At 43.1% G+C, this 27,977-nt stretch overlaps 1 protein-coding gene across 4 annotated transcripts in view; it reads right to left on the bottom strand.

The window, feature by feature from the left end:
* Window positions 1-27,977, bottom strand: part of LOC139614881 (neuropilin-2-like) — a 94,492-nt gene that overhangs the window by 33,651 nt on the left and 32,864 nt on the right. For all 4 annotated transcript variants that reach the window (XM_071472538.1, XM_071472540.1, XM_071472539.1 and 1 more), the window contains exons 4-11: window positions 25,565-25,792; window positions 22,925-23,080; window positions 22,655-22,824; window positions 18,522-18,677; window positions 10,276-10,420; window positions 5,953-6,128; window positions 5,325-5,498; window positions 3,827-3,971 (exon numbers count right to left, since the gene is read on the bottom strand). In XM_071472538.1, the coding sequence (XP_071328639.1) occupies window positions 3,827-3,971; window positions 5,325-5,498; window positions 5,953-6,128; window positions 10,276-10,420; window positions 18,522-18,677; window positions 22,655-22,824; window positions 22,925-23,080; window positions 25,565-25,792 (1,350 nt within the window). The remainder of the gene's footprint in view (window positions 1-3,826; window positions 3,972-5,324; window positions 5,499-5,952; window positions 6,129-10,275; window positions 10,421-18,521; window positions 18,678-22,654; window positions 22,825-22,924; window positions 23,081-25,564; window positions 25,793-27,977) is intronic.

The raw sequence follows: 27,977 nt of genomic DNA, 5'->3' as shown, positions 1-27,977 counted from the left end.
TGGATTTCTTCATTGTAATTGGGTGCTGAGATTGTCTCTCCCATGTGAGGAAATTGTTTCGCAGCCCCGGGGCCAGGTCAGTATGCTTCATTGTAAAGTATGAAAACAATACAGGGCCAGTAATGGAAAAGCAAAGTCTGTATGAGTTTGTTAAAGCGGGTGTTTGGAGGATGCGAGGTTTCTGACTGACATCACATTGTATTGTATTTGTCTCTACTTTTAAATGATGGATAAATTATAATCTGAAGAAACACAACCTGCAGATTACTCATACATACAGTGACACTGTAGAGAGGACAAGGATTCTTATCCCCAGTAAATAAGTTCTGATTGTTGAAGACTAAATATTGATTTTAATGATATTGAATTTCAAATGGTCCAGGTTTGTTATTTATGACATCAGCTGGCAGGAAGTAAACTTGGATACAAACTGGTTTTTCTTCATAATGTAATTCAGTACAGGTCCACAGAAAAAGAATAGAGAAGAGAGAAAGAATAAAGGTCTGAAACCAACCACTGAATAATACAAGGGCCACTCTGATTGCTGCATCCACTGCAGACCGGCCTCTGTGTGTGTGTATGTACGTGAGTGTGTCAGTGAACATGTGATTGCCTCACATCGCTGAAGTCTCTCTTTATTAATTCATCAGTTCATCAATTCACTCCTTCAGTTCCTGAGCAGCGCTGAGACGAGGCGGGGCTGCGGCCCGACTCGCGCTGGGAAAAAGGAAACTCCCACAGTTCAGATTTTAGAGGAGATGCAGACTGCCCCCTTCTAATGTGATATCCTGCTTGGTGAAGGAAAAAAAATCAGGGCTTGAACTGTTTTTAAGCAACTGTTTAGAGCAACGGAGAGTATTAGATAGAGGAAGGAAAACAACCTCAAAGGATTTCATCTGAATGGAGCTGTTCTTTTCCTGTATGACTTTGTATCTCTCTTCCTGTCTGTGTGCGTCTATGTGTTTGTGTGTCTGAACTTATAGGAGAGGTCCACTAAGTTACATGTGTGTGCGATTGTGTGTGAGATTGTGTAAACAGCTGTGTTCAGTGGACTGAGGCTGATGCACCTTGTTAAATATTTTATCTTCCATTACAACTTCAACACTTGCTAGTGTGAACACACACACACATGCACACAAAGAAGACAAGCAAAGTGTATTCTGTCTCGTCTTTGGTTAGTTGTTCTTTCTTGTTTTCACTTATCAAACTGATTGTGCCTGCATCGCTGGTGAGATCATGTGTTTTTCAGCGTTATTATCCTAACGTCACCTAATGTGGAGACAATTAAAAACCACAGATTCAACTAAATCAACTTGCTCAAAGCCACCAAGACGCAGAATTATCTTTGTGCCTGGTGTTTAGGTTTTCAGGATGGTAGCACCAGCGGTTGCTGGAGCGATCATGTGAAGTGGGAACGAACTGTTATCATGTCTAATGCACGGATTACATCCAGAGGGCAAACATCTGGCACGCAGACACACACAGCCAGACGAGCAGACAATCAAAGCAACTCCAGTAGCCAAGAGGTTGATGCGTACTGCGATCGTGGAGATGATGGCTGCAGATAGGGTGTGCATGATGTTATTAGGTGCAATAACAAGCAATGTGTTTGGACAGAAAAAAAAAACAATGCCAGTGCAGTCACACAGGTTGCAGCCAGCATGATGGGACACATCATGAAAAATGTAACTCCATTAGAGGGAAATCATTTGTACGCAACAATCAAGGTCAATGTTTCACTCTTACTTTATTGTGCCTGAGGGTTTCACATCAGTGCACTGATATTGAGATTCTGCTTATTACCAGTCACCTGAAAGTCCACCTTTCATGTCCTCTCATTAAGGATCTCGTTAACTGGGAGAGATTCAATTAGAGCTAAGTTTGAAACCACAAAGTGTAATGGGAAAAAGAACTGTAAAATAGATGTAGATAGAAGTAAATGGGCTGTAATTGCATATAATGCAGTAATTCTGTTTTAATCACATGAAGCCATAAATCTACACTGAATAATAACGAATGAAAGGTAAAAAAAATCACCAGCAGTCTCAGTTTTCCACTGACTAGTCCACCTTTCTGTGAAATGTATCATAATAAATAATACTCCATCTTATCTCATGGTTTTTCACTTGTTCTTCAGAGTAAAATCTTTCCCTGAGCTAAACTGTAAATCTGTATTATACCTGAATTTTATGTCTAACGTATCCATGGTAACCTGTTAAAACCTGTGTTAACAGTAGAGGAGCTCCCTCCTCTCTCCATCATCACCCGTCTCCTGGCCAGTCCTGACACATCTAGGATGTATTGTTCCCCTCAGGCTCAGGCTCTCTCTCTCTCTCACACACACACACACACACACAATTACAGAATTCTAGTGGCAGCCCATCAGTCGCAGCAAAAAGCTCACTTCATGTCTGCTGGGAAAAGGTACGTGTCACTTCCTGTTCTTGTCTTCACCTGTAACACGTCACAACCTGAATAAAGCTGTAAGATGTGATGGCACATGAAGAGGAGGGGGGTGGGGGGGTGGTGGAGGTTGGCCATGAGACCAGCATTTTAACAGGCCATTTGCAACTAATTCACGAAGTTATGGTTAAAAAAACCAATCTGAATATAATGTTTTCAGATGAAAATATAACAACTGGTATTAAGACTGTCTTTGGGCTCTGATTATTTCATAACAGACTGTAGGATATGAATTATTAATATGACAGCCTCAGTGACAGGTCTATACTTTATTTGCTGGTGAATATATGTTGCACATTATTATTGCTAAGGTTATGTAATAAGTAAAGAGCTCTGGACGCAGGCCTGCTACATTACTGAAATGATTGTGCAGCTGAGAATAATTTGCTTGCCACGAAAAACAAACTGCATACCTCAGTGAGAAACTGCACTAAATGGTACTTACACAGCTAAATACAGACACATATACAGTAAACTCACAGTTTGCATTCATCACCACTAAAGTAGAAAAAAAGAAATGGAAGAGTTGAGAAAGAAAAGTTTCCATCTTTAACAGAATTGATCATGAAGTGGTCGTGGAAACTAAACTCAAGCAGACCACATACTGCACATGATCTTTCACTACACACAGGCTCCATGTCATTAACACAACAGGCTGTGGATACAATATAGAACAACTACACAGCTGGCAACTATTAGTAAAAGTCCCATGACCTAGACATGTTAATCCCCGTCCAGACATGATGCCAAATCTCCTATAGAGCAAGATGATTAATGTCACACACACACACACACACACAGACACAATGCACAAGAGTATATGGTATATATACTGTACATACTGTATATATGAGAGCAATTATACACTCTAAATACAGAGACAGACACAAAGCTATAAACAATTAAAATACAAAAGAAAGCACACACACACACACACACACACACACACACACACACACACACACACACACACACACACACACACACACGCGTGTCTTTTAAATACTGATAAACAAGCTGATTTCATAGTGTGATTTACACAGACATGTTTTGTTGGTAGCTTTGTTTATGGATCATGTACGCGTATGATTTGGACTAAATTGTTCTGGATCACAGTTGGTGGATAATTTGTTTTCCTTATCCTTACACTGTGTGCGGTGTTTTATGTGTGGCTCACACACAAAGGAGGGAACTGCCACTGTGAATAAATAAGTTTGTCTGTGTCTATTTCTAAATATGTCTGCACTCCTGCAGGCTCAGAGTCCTAAGTTCATCTGTGTGTGTGTGTGTGTGTGTGTGTGTGTGTGTGTGCATGAATTGTATATTTCTGCCTGGAAGTGTGTGCAGCCTTGTGTGTTCTTACCAGGCAGGTCACAGCCGAGGACCTCCATCCTCATGCCAATCCCAGCGGGGGACCACCTCTCCGGAAACACTCTGATGTACTGGGCCACTATCTCGTCGAACCTCCGCACCTCCGGAGTATCGTAGTGGCTGTTCCCTTCGAAAATCTGACAGGAGGGAAGCAAAGGCTTAATGATAGGGACGTCATTAGTGTCTAGAGAGTTATTAGAGAGTGTTTTCCTATTTTCATTTCACAACAAAGAACAAAGTGAAGATAAAACATTCCCCCTCTGGTAAAAGGATGTTTTCCTGCCAATTTTGACATTCCTGAGTTCAGTTCATGCACTCAACAGGAAAATCTACCTAATGCCATATTTCTGTTGCTGGCTGCACTGGAAGACAGCTGCTTTTTGAAGGTTGGGGTTTTAAAGGGTACAAAACATGCAGTAAAAATCTTTGACTTGTGTCAAATGACAGAATTTGTGCACGGATATTGAAGTACTGTGGGTGAGCTTTCTGAAGCAATGTGTAAACGGCGGCAATCAAATTTTGTGTTTTCATTGCTCCACCATTTAAATCTCATTGTAAAACAATAGGAAAATGGTAAGCTTGTTTACCAAAGTCATATAACACTCCTAATCAGCATTGTTTCCCAGCACAGTGTGACGTGACATAAAAATAACAACAGAGAGTGTGTTTCCTTTGATTTTCATATAATTTTTTGAGGCGGCTCGCAGCAGCCTGCGGCACAAAGATTTAATACAAGCCGCAAACTGACTTGACTACACTAATGCTTTAAAAAAAAAAGTGGGCTGTGAAAGTTGTAATATTGGTTTCATTAATTGAATTGTGTCTTCTGTCTTCTCCGTTCTTGGAATTTTAAAAACGTATGATGAATTTCCCAGGATGCTCATTTAAAAAGACAGACAGATGAGAGAGAACAGGGTTTTAGCATCAGGAGAAAAGCCAGGCACTCAGTAGTACTATTAAAGGGCTTTAAGACTGATTCTCAGAAAAGAGAACAGAGTTTAAAGTGCCCTGTCTCACAGTGCGTTAGACTGCCAGCAGTGTTGGGTGGTGATGCAGGAAAGACATTTTTAATTAACACCCATGAGAGACAAATAGAGGATGAGTGAACAAGAGGATAGAGAGACAGAGGGAAGCGGAGAGGGAGAGTACAAAGGACTTAGAGAGAAGCAAAGACAGAGGCAGGGAGAATGAGGAGTGAGGTGATTAAATTGAATTATTATCAGAGCTGAGGCTGTAATAAAATGGCTTTTTTTTTTCTGAAAATGGCGAGGCCGAGAGAGAAAGAGGAAAGAGACAGACGCAAAGAGGGATTTAGTTAAAAGACAGCTATAAATAAATAAACTACAAATCAGGAAGAACTGACAGTGACAGTCAGAGAGAAGACAGCACATATGTGTCAGACTGTGTGTGTGTGTGTGTGTGTGTGTGTGTGAGTGTGTGTGTGTGTGTGTGTGTGTGTGTGTGTGTGTTTGTGTGATCCCCTCCATTACCTTAGCAAACCCGGTCTTGCTGTCAGTGATGTAGGTCCACTCCTTGCCGGTTAAGCTGTGCGCCAGTTTGTACTTCCTGACAAACGCCCTGTTCTCAGCGCTGGTGCTGCCCTCCAGCCCTCTTGCACCCTGGGTAATAATGCCACGCACCATCTTGGGCACACCAAGGTCCACCTACCACACAGAGTTACTATTGTTAGCTCACTATCTGCACCACAGAAGCCACTTCCCACATCCCCTGCCTGCTGTGCCTTCCCTAGCATATGATCCATCAGCTGGTTTCCCATTAGAGAATCTGACTTCCTGCTTCTCTGCACTTCCTGAACCGAATGTGAGAGCGTGACTCAGATTATTGTTTTGCAGTTTGCTGGATGCATTGAGATCTTTGTATGGTCTCAATGTATTGTATGGTGTATAATATTGATTCATTTTCTTAATCTTGTCTTCTTGGCTTGTTCCTCTAATATCCTCTGGTAGATCTTTGATTTGTTGAGATATATTAAGAAACCACCAACGAACAACGTTTACTTTCTGATGCCCTAAACTGAACCTTCTGAACCTTCTGTAGTTCTGTAGAACATAATAATTAGAACAAGATCACTGAGGTACTGTGTGTCCACTGACATACCTGAAGCCACTCTTCTCCAGCTATGGGCTGTGTTGGGTTGGGAAACCAGCCTGACCGACTGGCCACCAGCCTGGCCGCCCCCATGGAGCCGTGGATGTCCCTCATGGAGGACGCAGAGATCTGGGAGTCAGGCAGCAGCCCAGACAACATCCCCTGCAGCTCTGAGCAGGGAGCATCTGAACAGGAGACAGAGAAAAGGCAATATGTTTTTTTTTTTTAACAAATCACGACATGAACGGTTTAGACTGCTTCTACAGGTGATTTCTGTTCATTTTGCTGGAGGTATTAAAATCAATGGGAAAGAATGTTGATGCATTTTCTTAAGTAATATGTGCAATAACTTCATGTATCATACTATTATCATACCGCTTAACTACACTGTAAAATATTCATATTTATATACTGTTTATCAAACTCATCTATTATCAGTCACTACCCAACTGCCAATGACTGCACTTTGTGCCCTCGCTACCTCGACTTGTGTTTACTTGTATTATTTTTTTAATGTGTGTATATTCTGTTTTTATGAGTACATTTAAAAACAAGAACAATTTGATTTGAGGATGATGCCTCTTGCAATTTCGTTGTGTTAGCACAATATCAATAAAGTTATTGAATCTTGAATCTATTATCATTGCATAGTGAGGCCGTTTCAAGCAGAGACTGTTTGGAAAACTTTACTCTCCTCTCTCTCAACGTCTCAAAGATCTCAACAGCATCAAAGATCCGATAGTCAGCTGCTAAAAATGTCCAATAATCAAAAACCCAGGACAAACAAAACAAAAGCCTGACTGCTGTGAAGAGACTAATATGAATTTAGTCATTTCTATTTCAAAAAGATTCATGTAAGATCTTTGTTGAATAAAGCAACAACAAAGACTTTTAATGGACTCTAATGATAACATAAATAATATGAAAAAGTTAACCAAATGTTAACTCTGGTGCATTTTATATCTCAAGTCTGTGAAATGAAAATGTCAAATGAAATTAGAGACTGCCAAGAAGGTAGATACTGAAGTGAAAAACTGTTTTTGAAGAAGTGGTGGAAATGTAAAGTAATTTGACAGGAACAGGCCAACACATGTCATTTATTATTATTCTTTAAAGTCTACTGGGTTTAGCTACGTCCAATCTGGCTCGATGAGATTGCTGCATTGCTAAAAGATCGTCACAAATGAATGTGACTTTCAGGTCAGGAATAATTTGGCGTACCCATTTGATTTCATCTCGGGGCGAGACTCTTGTGTGACTGCGGCACGAATTGTTAGAACAAAAACAACAACCGGTGTGTTAGGACTCCGCAGCCCTTGTGAGCTGCTTTCCATCAACCCGTTTCATTATTTTTCCTTCCTCCTGCTGCAAAGTTGATGCATAACTTAAACCGAGCTACCAAAGGGGATTCTTCAGAGGGAATCGAGCCAGACAACTCACAAACAGAGGAACTAAATGAAAGCATGTTGCGGATCAAAGGGATACGGTTTATTACACTGACAAATGTGCTTTAGTCTAACAAGCTGTAGAATACGGTATTGCCATAAATAATGACCAAAAAAAAACAAAACAAACATGACCATTTGTATTTGAAGATGGAGAGAGTGTGAGGGAGGACAACAGAAGGATGAATAAAGAGAAGAGGAAGAAGCAAGATAAAAAGTGAGGATGAGGAATTAAAGGACAAGGAGGAGATAAAGAGACAGACAAAAGGTCAAAGAGAAAGATGGACTGAAAAGAGGGCATGCGATTAGAAAGGGTGTGAAAGATAAAGAGAGATGCAAGTGAAAAGAGAGAGAGAGGGAGGGGGAGCAGATTGACAGTGAAGGGTGACGGTGATTGATGGTGACATTCTACAGGGCTTCGTGGAGATGAAAGTTTAATGTTGTGACGTTTGCAACCGCGCCTCACTGTGGTAAATAATGAATCAACAATAAACAGCAACAGCTACAGCCGCCGCTAGATGAGCTCCGTCAAGCTCTATAACAGACCTGAGCTCTGATTAGCCAGAAGAAAACTGTACTATTATGTTGTTTATTTGATGGTTTTTTTATTTAATGTCTTTTTTTTTTTTGCATGTGTCTGTTTCTGCAGTGACTGAACTCCAGCAGGCGTTTTAATACAGAGGTGCAGTGGGAGTCGGTGGGAGTATCATCTCTGGAGATCACAGGAACAGAAATAGCCTGATATCACACACCAGTAGGAGAGCCCTTAAAGCTCACACACACACACACACACACACACACACATATATATACAAAGTCACACACTCACACAAAGCAGTACATGCACCTGCACATAGTAGCTGCAGAGTCAAGGTCTCTCACACATGCTCTTGATGTTCAGCCCCCCCCCACACACACACACACACACACACACTCCCACTATGCTTTTCCTGGTAACAGGGTCACACAAAAGCTGTAAAGTACACCATTGGTGCTCTACCTGGCTGCTACACACACACATAGACACAATACGTTTTAGAAATGCACACCACACACACTACACAAGCCTGGTGAGAAGAAAAATGATAAAGGTGCTAAAATAAATGATTGATAGGTGCTGTGGGGCTGAAATAAAATGAGATTAAGGCAAGAGAGAAGGAGGGATGGATGGAGGGAGGAAGAGTGGAAAGAGGCAGGGACGGGGAAGATTTAAGAGACGGGATGTAGAGGAGAAAATGAGAGAGGGCGAGAGAAGAGTGGGAATGAAAGCTGTCAGCAAAGGCAAGGTAGGGACAGAGGAAAAAACAGAATGAGAGGAAGTGAAAAAAACGGAGCGTCACTGAAGAGGGATCGGTAGAAAGTGAGAAAAAAGTAGAGCGAGAGACATAAAAGTGTGATTTAAGTTAATGACATGTCACTGACTGACTGCTTTATGTCTGCCTTTATAGGCCTGTGTAGGGCATTATCACATTCCCCCTGGCAGTGTGTTCATGGGTGTGCTTGTCAATATGTCTATGTGCGGGGAGAGAAAAAGAAAAGATACTGCATAGCTATTAGCAGGCATGTTTGGTTGTAAGGTTTTCTCTGCAATTTATGGACATGTTTTACTGAAAGTGCAGCACAGCAGTTTGTTTTGCTCTAAAGCAACAAACTCCTCAACTAAAAGACAAATGCGTCTGAAACTTGTCACGATTTTGCATAAAAAGTCAGGCTCAAGATGGATCTCTGACATTCCAGGGTGGCAGACGTGGGCGACATCCTGGGAAACGGAAATGGCCAAAAAGATGTGTCGAATGGCTTCTCAGTGCTGAGAGTAGAGGGAAAAGTAGGGTGATGTATAACGCAATTTCAGGTGTTCAAACAGGGTAAAAAAAATTGGCACTTTGTAGAAAAGAACACAGGCAAATGTACCTGATATATGCCAGGTCCAAATCTCTCTGGCCTGTTCTCTCTCTCTCTCTCTCTCTCTCTCACACACACACACACACACACACACACACAGCATCATATTGTTTTGGTGTGACTGTGATTTGTGTGGGTGCTGAAATAGCCCTCCTAGATAAGAGCATATCTGTCCCTCTCAATGGCCACTGCGCTGGCAGCAGAGAGGCTCTAACCTAATAATGATACAGTGGAGCTGGGACACACACACACACACACACACACACACACACACACACACACACACACACACACTGAAATGGATTGAGACTCTCTCTCTCTCTTTTACCATTTCTAGAACACTCACACACAAACACATACAGACACACACACCCAGAGTCTAATTAAGTTTTATCTATTTATAGTATTGAGCTGATTATGCTGGTTGAAATCGTGTTTGTTTGCCAGGGCTGCAGATGAAAGCTGAGAGCCTGTTACTCTCTGATGTTATCACCCACACATCGCACTCTAGTATTATTCTATTAGGACCGAGAGTGTTTCTTTTTGTGTGTGTTTTAGTGTGCGATGTGTGAGTGGGAGAGGGAGGATATGTATATGAAAGAGTGAGGGCAAGAGTGTGAGTGCACATGAGAGTGGGTGTGATGTGTGCAGGGGGAGGGGGGAGAAAGGAGGGAGAGGTATGAATAGAGGCAGTGGATGGATTGATGGACGGACAAATTACTGAATTATTTATCATGAGATTATTTAAATGAAGAGGGAAAAAAAAAGTTTGCCTGTTCTCATCCAGGAAACGTTTTCTACAGGAGTTATTTTGGCTCTGACCCCTCCTCCCCCCTCTGACCTGCTGTAAAAGCCAATATATCACTGGTATAAAACTTGGCAAGATGACCAGTGTGTTTTCACAGGAGCGAGTCCCACGAGGAGGAAAACAAACCAACAAAAAGTCTAAGAAGCTCTGCAGAAAAAGAAACTCCATCTTTCTTACCTGTGATCTGACAGCCGTACAGCTCGAAGCGCAGCGCGATGCCGTTCTTCCAGGTCTGAGGTCTGATCCGTACGAAGCGGGCCAGCACCGGCTGCGGGATCCGGTTGAGAACCACCTCTGTGGCGTCAGTGTTGGCATGGAAAACCTATAGAGAGAGAGAGAGAGAGCAAGAGATAGAGAGAGAGAGAGAGGATATTTAATAATACTGAACTGTTCTTCTGTACAGGAAGGAGCAGCGACACGGGAGCTCAGGTTCAGGGTCATCTTAAGGTCACTTCATCACAAGAGAGAGACTGGACACATCCTCCAGGTCTGCGAGACTAAAGGACAAAGCCTGACGCCACCGGGTCGTATGACAGAATGCGGTTAGCCTAGCTTAGCATCAGGGCCTGACCTAGGGCTAAACAGCAACAACATGCCAAAGCTAACTTACTGTATTTTGTTTGTTTAACCTGTGAAGATACAGATGTGTAAAAACAACAGTTTGTGGTTTTAGGGAGTAACATGAACAACACATCAGTGCACAGGATACAGACTGTTAAACAGCTGGTTACCATAGCAACACATGCTTATGGTTCAGTGGTGAAACTGACTTAGGACAACACAATTTTACATGAGTTAAACTATGTTCACAAACACACACTCTGAATGTACTGTGTCTGTTCACAAAGGAAGGAATGAGTGCAAACACACACACACACACACACACACATACACATACACATACACACACACACACACACACACACACACACACACACACACAGCCTGAGGGCATGTAGTGTGTCATAAATCAAGGGTGTAAGTATGTGGGAGAGCATCCTCTTCTCAGACCATCCTCTTCTCACGTCCTCTTGACTTTACCACACACACACACACACACACACACACACAGAAAGAAAAACACATTACTTCTTCACGCACAGTCAGCAAAGAAAAACACACAGTCACCCCACAAAGGTGCAGACACACACAACACAGTATATGCACATATACGCTGCTTCCAGACGTAACTCTCTCTCTCTCTCTCTCTCTCTCTCTCTCACACACACACACACACACACACACACACACACACACACACACTGTCTTTCCACATTGCCCTCTGAGATGCTACACTCCCCAGCATGTGCGCACACAAAATCATTTCCTCTGAAAACACACAAAAATACAGATGAAAGGAAATTGAATGCCAGCGCCTATGGCCCGAAGAACTCTTTTTGTCTCTTGACACCAAGACTTTATATCTCTGTCTATCAGTCAGTGTCATCTCTGTTGGGCTCACCACAGGAAAACACAGCTGGGCTTCTGCTCTTTCCCCCGTCATTTCATTCTCTTCCCTCCTTCCTGTCTTTCTCTTCGACATCTCTTTCCCTCTCTGTCTCACTTGCCATTATGGTTCTGCTAAAATAAAAAATCCACCCTGTTGTGTCATTACAGAACCTCTAAGGCTGTTTTCCCTCTGTTTCTCTAATACTCTTTCTATTATGTTACATCAGTGCTGAAGAACACAACACGGTGTGTTTATTACAGAGAGCAGTAAACCTCATTCAACGGAACCAAAGGCCTTGCAATTACTTGCTTGGGTAGTCATTTATGGATGTTAGCTTTCTTTTAGGTGTGTGTGTGTGTGTGTGTGTGTGTGTGTGTGTGTGTGTGTGTGTGTGTGTGTGTGTGTGTGTGTGTGTGTGTGTGTGTGTGTGTAAATTCACTGCTCTCCTCTTGTTCTCAATCCATTAAACCGCAGGACGTGTCAGGGGTGACAGAATATGGATGAAGGTGGTTTCTGACTTGCAGGAGCAGGAGCAGGCCACTGGTCCAGTGGGGAATCGGACCCACGACCCACTGGGTGCACGACACAAAGTCAGACCCAGTGAACTCCTGCCCTCACAGTGGCCTTAATACCAGAGACTGTGACCAGTTAAATGATGGAAAAATGCCCAAAGGCCCCAAAAGACTTAATTGGATTGTGGCAGCAGACTGTAATTACAAGTGTGTGTGTGTGTGTGTGTGTGTGTTGGTGTCCGTGTCAGTGTGTAAAAGTGTGTAAAAGTGTAATTATGAAGTCTCACTCTCAGGATTTGGGGGCTGGCGGGTGCTTTCTGATTTCCCTTGGTACACACTGAAACATTTCTTTAGCACATGTACACGTGCGCACACACACACACACACACACACACACACACACTTTGATTTGCCTTCTTTTACGTGGAGTATGTGTACATAAGAGTGTACACACTGTATGAGTCTCTAGATTTTTTTGTGTGCATATGTGTTTTTGTGTCTAACCTTGTTGCTTGTTGTTGTCCTTTAGCAGATATTAAAGCAGTAATGGAGTGTTTCTGTTTGTGTGTCTGTGTGTGTGTGTGTGTTTCTGTTTGTGTGTCTGTGTGTGCGTGTTTGTGTGAAGGTCTTCTGAGGAATGTATACAAACTGTCCATGGACATGAATCTGGTTTTTCTCTATTACCAGCTTTGTTCAGGGTCACAGAACAGACTCACAGCTCTATTTCAGCTGCTACACTGCCACTGTTATAACGACTGTTTCCTAATCTCCACAGTAAAACTCGAGTTGTCACATACAAGGATTATCTTTATAAAGACTGTCAACAAATGAACTTTTTAATATTCTGAATCAATGCTAAGCTGACCTCACTTATGAAATTGAAATATGCTTTTTCTACATGGTGCATATTTTACCCTGAACTGCTCCTGTCTGGGCTCATCAACCCACACTGGACTGATAACCTGTGTAACTTATCATTCGTCAACCTGCGACTTTAAATACATAATAACAGATTGATAAACTAGTGATAATCAGCCAAACTAGGGATAACCAAGGGTTTGTGAATGTTCATTACCAAATATATTTTAGTTTCTTACAAGAGATGAAACCAACCCCCCCTCCCCTCCAGACTCCAGGGATGTAAGGGGAGATGTAGCTGAGGCCTTAAACTCCTACAGTATCCCTCAGTAACAATCAACTAATGGACCTCACCTGCAGCCCAGCTCAGGTTATTATGCGTGTGTTTGTGTGTGTCTGTGTGTGTCTGTGTGTGTGTATTTTGTGCAGGTTTGTTAATGGTCCGATGTTTGCACCTGTGTTAAGAGACATGGGAAGATGACACCTGGGTGAACAGATGCTTGACCTTTCTCTCTCTCTCTCTCTCTGTCTGTCTCTCTCTCTCTCTCTCTTTCTCTCTCTCTCTAACACACAGATGCAGACACACACACACACACACACACACACACACGCACACTACAGAATACCAACAGTAGTCTAAAGGCAACTGACCAGGTTTAACTACAGGATAGAAAAACATCATGACAAGGAACATGCTCAGCTTAAGGAAAAGGAAAGAACAGGTGTGTGTGTGTGTGTGTGTGTGTGTGTGTGGTCGTGTCGTGATCCTGCGGGGCCACAGTCAGTCAGCCAGCGAGGACCAGCACTGTTGCGCTGAATTATTCAAATGTCCGTGCTGTGTGTTTTGTGTATGTGTGTGTGTGTGTGTGTGTGTGTGTGTGTGTGTGTATGTGTGTGTGTAGATAGAGTTATAAAATAGTAAAACGAACCCCATCTCCTCTCATTTCATCACAGAAGGACAAATACACACACACTCAGATTCAGCTGTCAAAGTCTGTGTGTGTGTGTGTGTGTGTGTGTGTGTGTGTGTGTGTGTGTGTGTGTGTGTGTGTGTGTGTGTGTGTGTGTGTGTTCTCACAAACCAAATGACACACAACAGCCTCATAATATCCTTTGTCCCTTTCCTCTCTTTTCTTCTTCCGTTTTCTTTCTTCATTTGTCACAAACTCTTTTCCCTCCCTGACCTCTCCCTCCCTCCTGCCTTTCCCTCACCTCTCAGCCTTCCTCCCTCTCCTCTGTCGTTTTATTTTCTTTCCCCTCTCCTGACATCCTTTTCAGGCTGTGTTGCTGAGACCTCTGATCTATCCAGAGGGACTTCTGGTCAACACCCTCGCCTGCTTTTCTCATTACTCCTCCTCTCCTCCTCGACTCTGTTCATCCGTCCATCCCTCTTTCTCTTGCTGTGTCGTTCCCCTGTGAACACTCCCCCCTCCCTCCCTCTGCCTCTTTCCTTCACTCACTTGTTCCCCTATGAACGTCTCTTCTCTCCCTCTGGTTTCCTCCCTCTGCAGCACTCAGCTCCTCCTCTCTCCATCAGTTCCATGCTTGACTGGTTGACCTTTTGCTTATGTTTTTCTGTCTTTCTTTACAAATTTCTTTTTTTTTTTTTTTTAACTTTCCTACACTTTCCTCTCATCACCATCTCTCTGCCTTCCTCTCATTCCACCCACGTCTCCCTCCTCCATCCTTCTCTCTCCATCCATCCTCCCTCCCACAGATTAAGGTGGGAATAGGAGGTTTTGGTCTTGGCCGAGGTCCAGCGTTGTAATGGCCACAGACAGCTCTGCCTGCAGCAATTCAGCAGGGCTATGTAATGACAGTTGTACCACATCGAGCTTAAATGTACCTCAACTAACAGAAGGTCTCAAACTCCTCCAGACAGAGACTCAAACTGAGACAACATCATTTCTCAACCTGAGACCTCGGGTCACTGAGAATCGCTGCTTTCCTCTTGTCATGAGGGCAACCTCCCATAACCAGGCCCGCAGCCAGTTCTGCTCACTGAATCATACAGCACTTTGAGTTATACAGACACTGTCATCATTTTTTTTTCTATCCCTGTGTAATGAAAGTTTGCATGTGCTGTGAAACGATCAGACATCATCAAGACGGGATCTGAAAAACGGCTGCTGCCAAGTAAAATACAATAGAACTACCCTTATAAAGGCTTAATAAATGGCTGATAAAGCATAAATAAACAATTATAAACAAGTTATGACAGTTTTCATACGTTGATGCAAGCTCTTGATATCAAGTTAATGCTAACTACTCGTTAATCTTCCTGATGAGTTGCTACCATTTACAACAGGTAAAGAGGAGACTTACTAAAAAGTGTGAAACCATCATCATTTATTAATAAGTTATTAGTATTTATAATGAAAGGGAGTAACTAATTAATAGATGGTGATCTCTTTCACACTTTACAGTAAGACTCCCTTTTGCCTGTTATAAATGAGGTTAACAGTAAAGATGAATGTGGGCTCACTATTTGTCAAACCCTTTTTTTTTAATCTAATGTGTTTATATGTATATGTGTGTGTTTTTATAACACCTTATAAACACCTTTATAAAGTGTAATTAATAAACTAGTTATAAACCATTCATAAATCCTTATAAGGGTAGTCTTATTGTAAAGTGGAACTGAAACACATTATTATTTATGGATATAAATGCAGAGGAAGTTTGGCCGAGACTCAACAACATACTCTGCTGCATATGTCTTGAGTCAGTATCTGTCATTTGTGAGCCTGTCAGTGCAGCGCAGAACTCTCTCCATCTCCCCAAACAGTTTCTGCAAGTTAACATGGATTCCATATGTCCCATCTGGTTCACAACAGGCCTTTAATGACATTATCAAATACATTACAGATCACACAAATCATCATGATGCTGTGTGACAGTGGCGCCGCCCCTATGGGCTGGCTCCCAGATGTGGAAAACCAATGTGTATGTGTGTGTTAGTGTGTGTGTGTGTGTGTGTGTGTGCACAGTGGCTGCTTTATCGAGAGTTACTCATCTGAGATAAATGTTAACACACAACAAAAATACATTAGTGTGTGTCTTTGCTTTAATGCACGAGTGTGACTTTTCACGAGCACAGAGATACTGCGCTCATACCTTCCTTCTTCTTCTGTCCATATGGCTCCCATTAATTTTTGTCCTCCTCTAATGCATCTTGCTCATAAAACACTAATATAGCAATTCTTCCAGATTAACACACAGACACACACACACACACACACACACACAGGCCACACAAACCATCACTGTAGCCAAACACAAAAAGTAATTTGTTCAAGCACCATAAATATGCCTGTGTGTTTCATGATGACTTTCTCAGCGACATAGGGGAGGAGAGGAAGAGCAGATGATGGAGTATCGAGGGAGGGAGAAGAGGAGGGATGGAAAAGAGTGCAAGACTGGAGGGATGAGGTGAAGGAAGATGTAAAGAGAGTGAATGAGTGGAGGAGATGATGGATGAAGAGATTCTGAGAGAGGGTGAGTGAATGAAGATGCAAAGGTTGGAGGAGATGGACGGACAGATGGACAGTTCAGAGCAGTTCAACAGAATCAAAGAAAGATGGTTTTAATATACCTGACATCAGAAGGAAGCTACACTTTCTCAAAAGCAGTAAATTAGTCATTTTGATGTAAGGTTGTAATGCAGATTGAAGTTCAGACAAAGAAAAATATCACATGCTTACAACTGTTCCCCGCCTGAAGCGATCCAGGATCTGCTCTCAATTATAAAAAACTATTTCCTTGAATTATCCTGTGAATGCAGACACAGCATTTTACACACCCAAACTATAAAACACTCTGCCAAAAAGATCCTCTTGGCCAGTGCTGCTGAGTGATTTATGTGCCTCTCTAACATAAAACACACACTCTCACTTACACCCCGAAAGATGATAGAGACGGTCGGGGTGGCAAGGCTTATGCTGACTGGCCGTCTGAGGTGTGTCAGCTGAGAAGGGACATTAGGCCCCAAGATGCTGACACCATCGTTTCATCATCAGATAAATGACCATCACTCTCTTCACTTTTTTACTCTGCCTGCTCTTTAAGCTCTGCCTCTCTCAACAGAGGAAGCACCATAGCATTATATATATATATGTATATATATATAGATGTATTTGATTAATGACAATGAGATGATGATATACAGTGGAAGAACAAATGAAACGATGATATTACTACACAGTCTGACTCAAAAGACCCTTACCAGTTGGCTTCATGATGTGCATGTGTGTGTTTGCAAGACTAGGGAGGGATATTCCACCAGAAGCTGCTGCTGATTTATTCTAAACCCCTCCTCCCCCTCCTCCTCCTCAATGCCACACATTCATATGCACATGCACGCACGCACACCCCGATTTATCTCCCTGGGCCATCAGCTCTGAAGCAGCTTTCCAGGGCTATGGAGGACTCAGGGGGGATTTTGGGTGGTGACACCAACCACTAGCCCCAAAACATCATCATTTATCCGTTTTGCATGTGGGATTTTTATTGTTTCGTGGCCTGGTGTCGGCAGAATATTCCTTTTATCGATTGATTTCATCTTCTTTAAATCATAATTTCTATGTTTTCCATGCAACTTTATTTTATAGCACACCACCAATACATGACCAAAATTATTATCTTTCTATTCATTTTAATCATCTACGAAGCTTAATGGCTGTAAACCTTATTATAAAAACTTGCTTTACACTCCCTCATGTGCTCTTTCTTCAATCATACCTCAACTTATCCTGACTACCTTTCTCCATGGTTCCCACTGTTTTATCCATCAATCATTTCTCTGGGACTTAGCTGCAGCTATAAGCCTTACGGGAGCTGCAGTCCACAGAGGAACCCCAGATGGTTAGTCTGGATCTACTGTTTCCCGCTTGCAAAAGCAAAAGTAGGATTTGTATGTACAGTATGCATCTGCATGTGTTAGTGTTCATGAAGGAATCAGAGTTTATGGCGCAAAAGCCAGACGTGGCATTAGACCGCAGGACAAACACATGTGACCACTGTAGCAGGGGGAGAACGGCTGTGATAGGAAAAAAAAAAGCAGCCATGACCACTGGAATGCTGCTTTATTTTAATTGCAGTTGCAACCATTTTAAAGACCCTCAGAACTGCCTGCTTCATTTCTCCCCGGACTGCAGCACACTCACTGATCATGCCTTAACACCTCTGAGAGAAACAGCTCAGGATCCCGTCCAACCAGGTCAACATTAGGCAGAACTCTGACCAGTGAGTAACAGAAACCAGATGGGATGTTAAAAGCAGACTGCACTGTAAACGTAGTTGCATGCAATGATGTAAGGAATCACTGGGAGCTTGGAGACGTGTGCTGATTCTGGCTCAGTCATAAACCTTTAAATGAAGCCAACGGAGCAGCGGTGGAACGGCTGTAATTGCAGACACTGTTTGAATTTCGGGCGTGTGGTCAACTCTTGCTGCATATATTCCATCTCATATTTCCCTCTACTGCTTCCAAGTGGGCACATGTCGAGGCGTGTGTGTCACCTAAGAGCATCCACACTTTCCTTGATTGCCCCGACGACTTTGCTGCCCCACCAAAGCGAGTGTGTGTTTGTGGCTTTGCCTACCTTGTGATTCTTGCCGTGTCTGTAGACCATCCAGTCCTCTCCATTGGTGCTGACCTCAAGCTTGAAGGTGGTGACGTAGTAGGTCTTCTGAGTTTCCTTGGAGATGGCGCCCTGCGTGGCGATGCCTGTCAGCACCTTCAAAGTGTGGAGGTCCACCTGTTGGCCAGGAATACCGAGGAAGTTTTAATAAAAATAAAAACACCATAAACAAAACATTAACGAAGGCAAACGAGCTGTGAACCCATCAGTCAGCTGGGTTGTGAAGGAGTGTCTGGTGTAGGCTATAAACACACAGCGAGCCAGTGAAACGACAAATCGAACAATAAAAAACTCTTTTAATCACAAACAAATTTCCTACCTATTCTGATCTAAATCCTATTTCAACATGTCCTCATGAAGAAACATTAAAGATGGACATAAACTCACAAACACACACCTGAGTCTATCACCTTCACCTCTCTCCTGTCCTCCCCTCCTCGTCTCCTTCTCTGTGCTCCTCTCCTCCCTGTGTCTTTCTCCTGGCAGATCAATAGTAATGACCTGGGGCTCATTTTAATTTCCTCCCATACAATAGCCATAATCACCTCCCCATCCTGATTGTGGATGCTATGCTACGTGTCTGGCATGCAGCCAGCTGTGGCGCATTATACTACAACAGCACTGTGCGCTGGGTGGGGGCTTCACACTCATATACTGTAGATACACATTTGTTATGCTCCTGAGTAGCTGAAATGAGTGGATCGAGCAGAACGATTTCGCTTACTTTAATAGAAATTAAAAGAAAATATACAGTGTGAGGCCACGTAGAGGAGCCTAATGAAACGAGAGCTTATATTGTTTTTGGGAATATATTAATGAAGAGCACCTGCAAACAGGAACCACTGGGCTGTAACTGACCAAATATTAAAAACTGCATTAAAAATGTCAGGACTGCATTGTTGGCAGCTAAAGGGAAACCAGCCAAGATGGATGTTCATCTCCTGTAACTTTTTGCTGCTGTAAAATGAACTTTTTTACACAACTCATTGAGGTCTACATCACTGAAAACCTACTCTTGTCTTTAGTTTAACATTATTTTGTTGACGCTTACAGTAGCTAAAACAGTTCCTTCTAACACTTGTAACTGTTTAACATCTGTATTTGACATTTTTAAGATCTCCATTCAAATGAATTATGTTCTGTGGCTGGAGATCAGAGCCTGTAGTTAACAAAACAAGATTTTAAAAGGATAAAACCAGGGAATGCAGACAGAGCCAGCACTGCAGACAAGTCAAGAGCAGAAGATGAGAAAGCTTTTACTGTAGGTTATAACATTTATTCTCCTCCAGTGGAGCTGGTGAAACCTGTAGATTAATCAGAACTTGTTGTGTGTCTGTGTGTGTGTGTGTGTGTGTCTGTGTGTGTGTGTGTCCCACTGGGGTATAGTACAAAACACCGGGGGAGGTAAAATGCTGCGTTTGTTATCTGTCAGAGAGACAGGTGTTTTAGATTACTTCCAATACACACACACACACACACACACACGCACACACACACACACACACACACACACAGACACACACACACACACACACGCACACACGCACACACGCACACAGGCCTGCTTAAGGCCAGACAGAGATCCACCAAGACAACTAATCGATAGTCCGGAACCAAGGAGAGGAACAGATGAGTAGAGATGGAGCAGTAAGGAGTAAAGGAGAGAGAAAGAGAGAGAGAGAAGAGAAGGAGGTGAAGAACAAATAAAAGAGAGAGAGAGAGAGAGAGAGAGACAGAGAGACAGAGAGACAGAGAGAGAGAGGTGAAGTGAGGCTTCCCAGGAAAGATTTCTCATCAATCACAGAGCTGTTAGAATAATGGAGCCACCAGCGCTCACATCATCAATCTGCACCACACCTCACTGGACCAGCCTGGGCCAGGCGAGAGCAGAATAGAATAGAACAGAATAGAATAGAATAGAAAAGAATAGAATAACATAAGCTACATCAGAGAAAGCACCGTACAGAGAGATTTAAACCACACACGTGTCTCTTGAGCCGACACGGCAACACACACATGCCTGAGCTGCATAGACACACATTTCAACAAACACTAGCACACTCGGTTATAAGAGACCACGGGGGTGCCGGATTCAAGAAGGAGAGGCACATTGGCATTTCTGACAGCTGCTTGTCAAGACAGGAGCTGGTGCACACACAAATATACAGGCACACAAAACACACACGCACACACACACGCGGGGGCTTTGGCCTCTGCTAGGCGTTAACGCAGGGGAACAGCTGAGAGCCTCTGTGGAACGCAGCAACCCGACCACAACACCGGTGACCACGGAGGCACAGAGAGACGCACGGGAGAGACAGACGCTGTGTTTCCAGCCAACTGTCAAAGCAAACGAATGCAGAGATCTGCTGTGTCGTAAACAATAAAATCAAAATTAGGGGTCTTTCCTTGGATTGAGGAGATTATATGGGCTGTCTGAATGTCAAAAAGAAAAAAAAAAACATTCATGAAATATGTGGGAAGAGTCTTTCAACAACGTATTCTTTAATGTCAGCTCATTTTGAGAGTGGTTTACAGAGAGAGCCTTCAGCTGCAGTGGAGGTACGACAGGAAGGAAGAGGGAGACTGATGGGACCTTGGCCTTGTGCTGCTTCTTGGCCACATTTCCTTTCTGTATTTTTCTGGCCCAGAGTCTGGCTGCAGTGGAGCTCTGGCAATCAGAACCTCTGCTTTTACCCGACATCTGCCTGTGACTCTCCGTTATTGTGACACTGTTCCTCCACATTAACGGAGAAGGTGCCGTCCTTACACAAAGTAAAATAAGACAAGCTGCCTCCAACGAGAAAGTCAGGTTTCATCTCTGCAGCCAGCCACAAAATCCATTCACCTTGTTCTTGTAACTTTGAGTCCAGTGGCTCCTGTTCTGTTAACTCGTTTCTACAAATATCTTACAGGTAGTATGGGCTATATCTCAGCCTTTAAAGAGGATGTTAGACCTTAGCCCTGAAAACCGAGCCTGAATCTGGCCAGGTTTCTTTTTGGTTTTTTTTCCGGTTTGATTGTGTGGGGAAATTGTAGTCAGGAAAAAAAAGAATCAACTGAGTGTTGCAGCTGGCAGCCCGACCTACTAACAGTTTGGACCCACAGGTCCTTACCAGGGGTCTGGGACAAAAAGTGGTTACAGGAAAGGAAAGAAGATATTTCTGCCACAGAAAATGATGTTTATTTTCTTCTAAATGTGTTCAAATTATTGTCTTTAATTCACAGATTAAGGTTAGTTTCATACACTGGCATCCTGTCCAGGGTTACCCCTCCCTCGCCCAGTGTCAGCTCCAGCCCCCCCCCCCCCCCCGATAAGAAGAATAGATAATGGATGGATGTTGGATGTTAATTAGATTTCTTAGAGAGAATTTAACAAATAAAACAACTAGAACCACCACCTCACACTTGTATCTCTCCACCAACCAGTCCAGCTGAAGTCATTTAGGGTGTGAATTCTTGAGTTATGGCCAAAAACATTTTTTGTGTGGTCACCGTGTCCTTAACCTTTGACCTTTGACCACCAAAATCCAATCAGTTCATGTTTGAGTCCAAGTGAACCTTTGTGCCCAATTTGAAGACATTCCCTCAAGGCGTCACTCAGATATTACGTCCATGAGAACGGGACAGATGGACGGAAAAACCCAAAGACATAATGGCTCCGGCCACAGCTGTCGCCCGCACAGAGGCATAAAGATCTGAGAGGGGCTTTAGTTGAAATACTTAGTGTGTGCAAACTATGTCGAAGGCTAGCAGCTAGGCATTGCTTTGTTTTAAAGTCACATAAAAGGTAGCTAGCTCTCAAAGCTAAAGCTAGCTAGCTTTCAAAACTCAAATGTTTTCACTTAGTCCATAAAAAAGCTGCTGTGTTTTTCCCCTTTAAAAATCAAACAGAAATAAAAAATGAAGCCACGGTGTTTGTTGAGCTACAGGAAGGTAAAGATTGGAAGAGGCGTAACTGTGTCAACACCAGTTATTAATCAAGTCTAAAAAGACTGAGATTCAGTCCACTCATTTAATTGGAATAAAAGTGGAGGTGTTTGACTCCTCCTGCACCTCCTGCTCCGTGTCAGCTGCTGAGGACAGAAACGGACCTGTATGTACTCCCTGTTGCTGTCTTCATTGGGCGTCCATGCATTGTCGTTGTAATTGAGTCGGGCCTGTCGTGGCAGCCAGTGCTCGTCGTAGAAACTCGACGAGGCTGTGATCTGGTCGTCTGTGATCTTCCCTGACTCCAAACCGAATGCGTTACTACAGTGGAAAGCTGAAGGGAGAGAAGAGGAGATGTAGATGATTATTCTTTTTTCTTTCTTTCCTTTTTTTTTTTGTTTGTTTAAAAACGGCGAGTGTGAACTTCTACTTACTCTCACTGACTTCCTTGTGCGTCATGTTGTACCGAGCCGAGAAGCCATCTTTAGCCACAGCCATGTCAGTGTGGAAAGCCAGAGAGAGAATCCCGGTAGATGATTGGATCTCGGGGGGCACCCTGGTCCCACAGTAACGACCAATCTGAGGACCCACTGTCAATCAAACAAGAATCATTTGATTAGCCATCAGATTCTGCAGCAACTTCTGTTTGTCATCGTTTATTAGTTTGTTTATTTGACTCATGAAACAAGGATCTCACTCAACCAGAAGTCACGATGCTTTATTACTCTTTCATTCCTTTGTCACATTTGCCTGTATGCTTTACTATTTACACTGGTTTCTCATCCCTCCATCACCTCTATCTCTCCCTCTACCCACTGACATTTGCTCATCGCCCCCCCTCTAATGTCAGCACCCTCCTCCCTTCATCTATCAGCGCTGCCTCCGGACTGGACGTGGTTTTACAGTGTGTGGTGTGTGTGTGTAAATCCGAGGATGTAAGTGATTCCTCTACTGTCTTCTTCTCTAATACCACAACTTGTATATGTCAACACAAACAGATGAGTGTGATTTGGAGCCCTAGGGTGTGTGTGTGTGTGTGCGTGAAATGGTGGGAGCACAGATAGTAGATTCATCCTGCTACTCCTTGACTCCTGTTTCACACACACACACACACACACACACACACACACACACACACACACACACACACACACACAGAGGAGGTTTGTGAGGGAGGAAGAGGAGGAGGAGGCAGAAGACAAGAAAATAGCTGGCGATCGATCAGTGGTATTGATTTTTTCTTCCCTTTTGGAAGGGGTGGATATGTGAAATAGGGCTCTAAAGCAAATAACAGTAATAACTCTTTTCTGTACGGTGGTGGAGAAGAGAAGAGAAGAGAAGAGAAGAGAAGAGAAGAGAAGAGAAGAGAAGAGAAGAGAAGAGAAAAGAATTTTTTTTTACAAATAATTACTGAAGTTTGTGTGAAATTTTTGGTCAAGAAATATGAAATATTTTTTAGGATTTAATATCAAATTTTTCTAGCTAAGGCACCAAAATTAACTAATATTTCTGTCTCCGTCTGTTTGTGAATTTCATTTCAGCAGCGTGTAAAGTTGGCAGAAGGCACATTTACCCCTTGTCTGACCCCTGTGAGCACATATGTGGTTTCACACACACACACACACACAAACACACACACTCACAATTAAACCAACACCGCTGCTGCTAACTAGTCTCATAATCTAGCCTGAGTGAAGTTTTCAGAGGAGGTAAAAATAAATGAAACCCTGCCACAAAACAAACTCATACATGTGTAAATATAAAAACACAGAACAACCACAGACTCTTCACGCTCTAGTTTTCTCTCTCTGATCAAGTCAAAACTGATTCTCCTCTCAACATCTCCTCCCTTCTTTCCAGACCTTTACCCTCGTAAGAAACACACATGGTCATTCTCCTTCCTGCTCGTCTTCTCTTCCTGTTAAGGGTGAAACTTCTGTCCCTCACCTCTGAACCCCATCCTGTATATTTCCTTCCCTTTCAACCTCCCACGCCCACTTCATTTCACTTTCCTTCCTTTTCTTTCATCCTGCTATTCTTCTTAAAGTCTCCCGCCTTCACTCTGAGCCTTTTGTTTGCCTTTCTGGTCATCTCGATTTTCTACGTTCAACTTTGCTTAACCTCTTTTATCTTCTATCAAATCCTCTGCATACAAGGAGTAAAGATGCAGCAGCTTTTCTCTATTCTCCTTTTAATCACCCTCTTACCATCTCTGACACCCCCCACCCCACGCCCCTCCCCCCTCCCCGAATTCATATTCACAGTTAAGTTCTTCATACAGAGAAAAGCAGCATTATTTACTGTTCAGTCTTTTGCTGGGGAATTCCTCAGTACCTTGGAAGATTTGAGACTTAAGCAGTTTGTAAATAGATGGTATTTATTAATGATGGCGTGGAAACAATATCACACAACAATCTACAGAAAATAAAATGATGAAAATCTGAAATTAAATTGTACGATATTTACTTCCCAAGATGAATTTTCTTCCCTCTATTCCAGCACTTACTGAACTCCCTTCCTGTTCCTCCTCTCTCCCAGTCTTCTTCTTGAGGGCAGACCAGTCCTCTGACCTTCATTTTTCATCTCTGCATTGTCTTTCTTTGTTCCAGTCTTCCCAGCAGCTGAGCACTTTTCACCGCCCTTCCAATTCTTTTCTCTTTCTCTCTACCTCTTCCATTTCTTGAAACTAGATCCAAGGTCTTTGCGCCTTAGATGTGTCCTTCTAAACTCTTCCAGTCCTTCTAGCGGCTGGAACAGAAATATCCTAGCCCTCCTCTCACCTCCCCTCTTTTCTCCCTCCTCTCAGCAATTCCTATTTTATTTTCCCCTTGAAAACTTATGTTGTTTCTCCGCAGTAGGTGCCAACACACTGCCTGTAAGCTTAGCTTTCATCTACCAACGCATAGCTACTAAAATAGTTGCTACTCCACCTCAGTCAATAATGATGTAGGCAGGATACACACCACTGTGTATTGACTGGTGAAATGGCTGAACATCAAGATCATCATCATCAACCGTTTTATCACAGTTCTCACCAAAAGAGACAAACAAAAGGGATTCGATCAGCCTCTCACCTCCGGGGAGCCCGTCCCACACCTCCAGCCAGTCGTACTTGCAGTCCCCCTCTCCGCCCGGCAGGGGGTCGTTCTCCAGGTCAAAGGTGAGGAAGGTGAGCGTGACGTCCATGCTGGGAGGGACGATGATGATGAAGGAGCACTCCAGGTTGTGGGGGTATTTGTCAGGGAAGCCCGGAGACTCAATGAGACCCGAGGGACTGGTGAAGTTACGGGAACAGTCTGAACCTGGGATCAAAACAGGAAGATTTAACACATTTTAAATGACATACGGTGAATAGAAAATGTGTATTAATAGCAGTTTGAGGTTGGTATATCTCGTTATCCATCACCTTATCTAGAAGAATGACAAGGGTCACCTTAGAGGGTCATTATTCTTAAATCAATTATATTATTCTGGGCAGACACTTAGAGGTTTTGTTTTTAGAGGAGACAGAACGGCTGTGTGAGATTAACTGTGACTCCACAATATGTACTTTAAATGCACTTAACGTGATTTGCGGGAGGCAACAAGAAGGTGACTGTGAGTACTGAAACAACAGCAGTTTGACATAAATGAGAGTGATGTGCACTCAGAGTGGCCATGTAGGGAATAAAAATATGTGATACACAGCTGATCTCAGCTTCAAAATCCATAAGTCAGATCCTAACTAGGAGGCGTTTGATGTGGAAAATCAGTAACTGTTCCACACTGTGCAAAGTCAAAATACAGAGGACAGAGACAGAAAGTTTGAGTGTCCATTACAGAAAACAATGAATCTACTCCTGTGTCTAACATGCACATGAGCAAGAAGCTGTAACTGATAGACAGATGTAAAATCTGTGGACAGCATCATGGTGCTGGTGCACACACACACACACACACACACACACACACACCCCCACATAGTCTAAGCCTCTTATGATGGCCCATTCCTCTCCAGTCTGTTTGGGTGTCCGCTATTGTGTTTGTGTGTTTGCATGACTGGATGAAGAGAGTGAGTGTGTGAGTGTGTGAGTGTGTGTGGTGATAGTGTGTCCATTCTGCACATGTTGCTGCTGTATCCATCTAACAGAACAGACACACATCAGTTTGAATCAATACAGCTGTCTACACTGACACTGACAATTTACCAGCTTACACTTTAAGCTTGTAACTGACCTAAAGTCAGTTTTTGGGTTTTAAGCATTGACTTCTGATGTGAGCACTTATGTATTGATTGTGTAGTGTGTTGTGCGCGCCGTGGAAGGCTGCAGCTGCTGCCAGTGTGCTGCTTTCCCTACACAGCAGGTATAAACACAGTGAGTGCCGCTCCCAGCTTAAAGAGTTTAAAATGATTCGTTTTTAATTGGAGATCTCCATGGAAACAGGCTTGTTACTCTGAATGAGTATGGACTCAGTCAATCAGTTTGCCAACTGACAGACGCTGTAAGAGGCGAGCATATGTAAGAGCCTGCCATTTTTTTAAATTTTTTTTTTTGCTGCCAAGTCTCTGAACTCACAGTCAGATAAACTTCTGTAGGTGTAGCGGGGAATAATGTTGTAGTTGTTCCTGTCTCCGCCTGTTTGTTTCTCACACAGCAGCGGCCGTCAGGGAATACTGGTCTGAACCTGTCTGCTCATTTGACCGATTAATGTCAGCTATGTTACAACAGAGCTTAGATACATTTCATCTTCATTTGTTTGCTTGTTTGTCTCTGTAATGTGATCGGCCATCATCCGTCTATATTTAGTGTCATCGAGCGCTGGCCGTCTTCTTCTTCTTCGTGGTATCTCCCTGTTTGTCTGTTTTTCTGTCCCACTTTCTGATTTGCTTGTTATCGTGACCTTCTCCCTCATGCGACGACCTCAAACACACACTCACACACAGACACGCACTGTCTCTCACAGGGTGCCCCTCGCGTCTGGCCCCCCTGCAGAGTGTGTGGCAGGATAGCGTGGATCTGCGTGACTATGAGCATGTGTGTGTGTGTGTGTGTGGGTGTAGAGTGAATGCCTGACCAGTTCTGATGCCGGCAGCGATTTTATTCCCTTCTCATTACTTCATGTTCATGAACATCGCAAAAACACTTGTGCCCTCCTTTCTCCTCCCCTCTGCCTTCTCCTCTGTCTCCTCTCTCCCTGTGCGATGCACGTTTCAACCTTGTCCCCCGAATATTTTCCAAAAAGGCAGCGTGTTCCAAAAAAAAATATAAGTACATCTGTCTGTTTTCTGTCTATTGCTTCCTCTTTTGTACCTCTCAGCTTCTCTCCATTCATTTCTCCTTCCTATTTAAAGAGTGTTTATCCCCCACTTCTCCTCTTTTCTGCTCGCTCCTGCTCTCCTCCCTCCTGCTGTCCTGCCCATGCATCTTCCACAGCTCCATCATTCCCTTCCCTCCCACTGTCTCATTTCCTATTCTTTTCTACTCACTTCCCATCTGTTTGAAGGAA

Source organism: Trachinotus anak, unplaced genomic scaffold (assembly GCF_046630095.1).
Source record: "Trachinotus anak isolate AG129_WGS33_773 ecotype Australia unplaced genomic scaffold, CSIRO_AGI_Tana_v1 ptg000039l, whole genome shotgun sequence".
Taxonomy (NCBI): domain Eukaryota; kingdom Metazoa; phylum Chordata; class Actinopteri; order Carangiformes; family Carangidae; genus Trachinotus; species Trachinotus anak.
The sequence above is the reverse complement of the archived record's forward strand: the minus strand, read 5'-3'. Positions and strand labels throughout refer to the sequence as shown.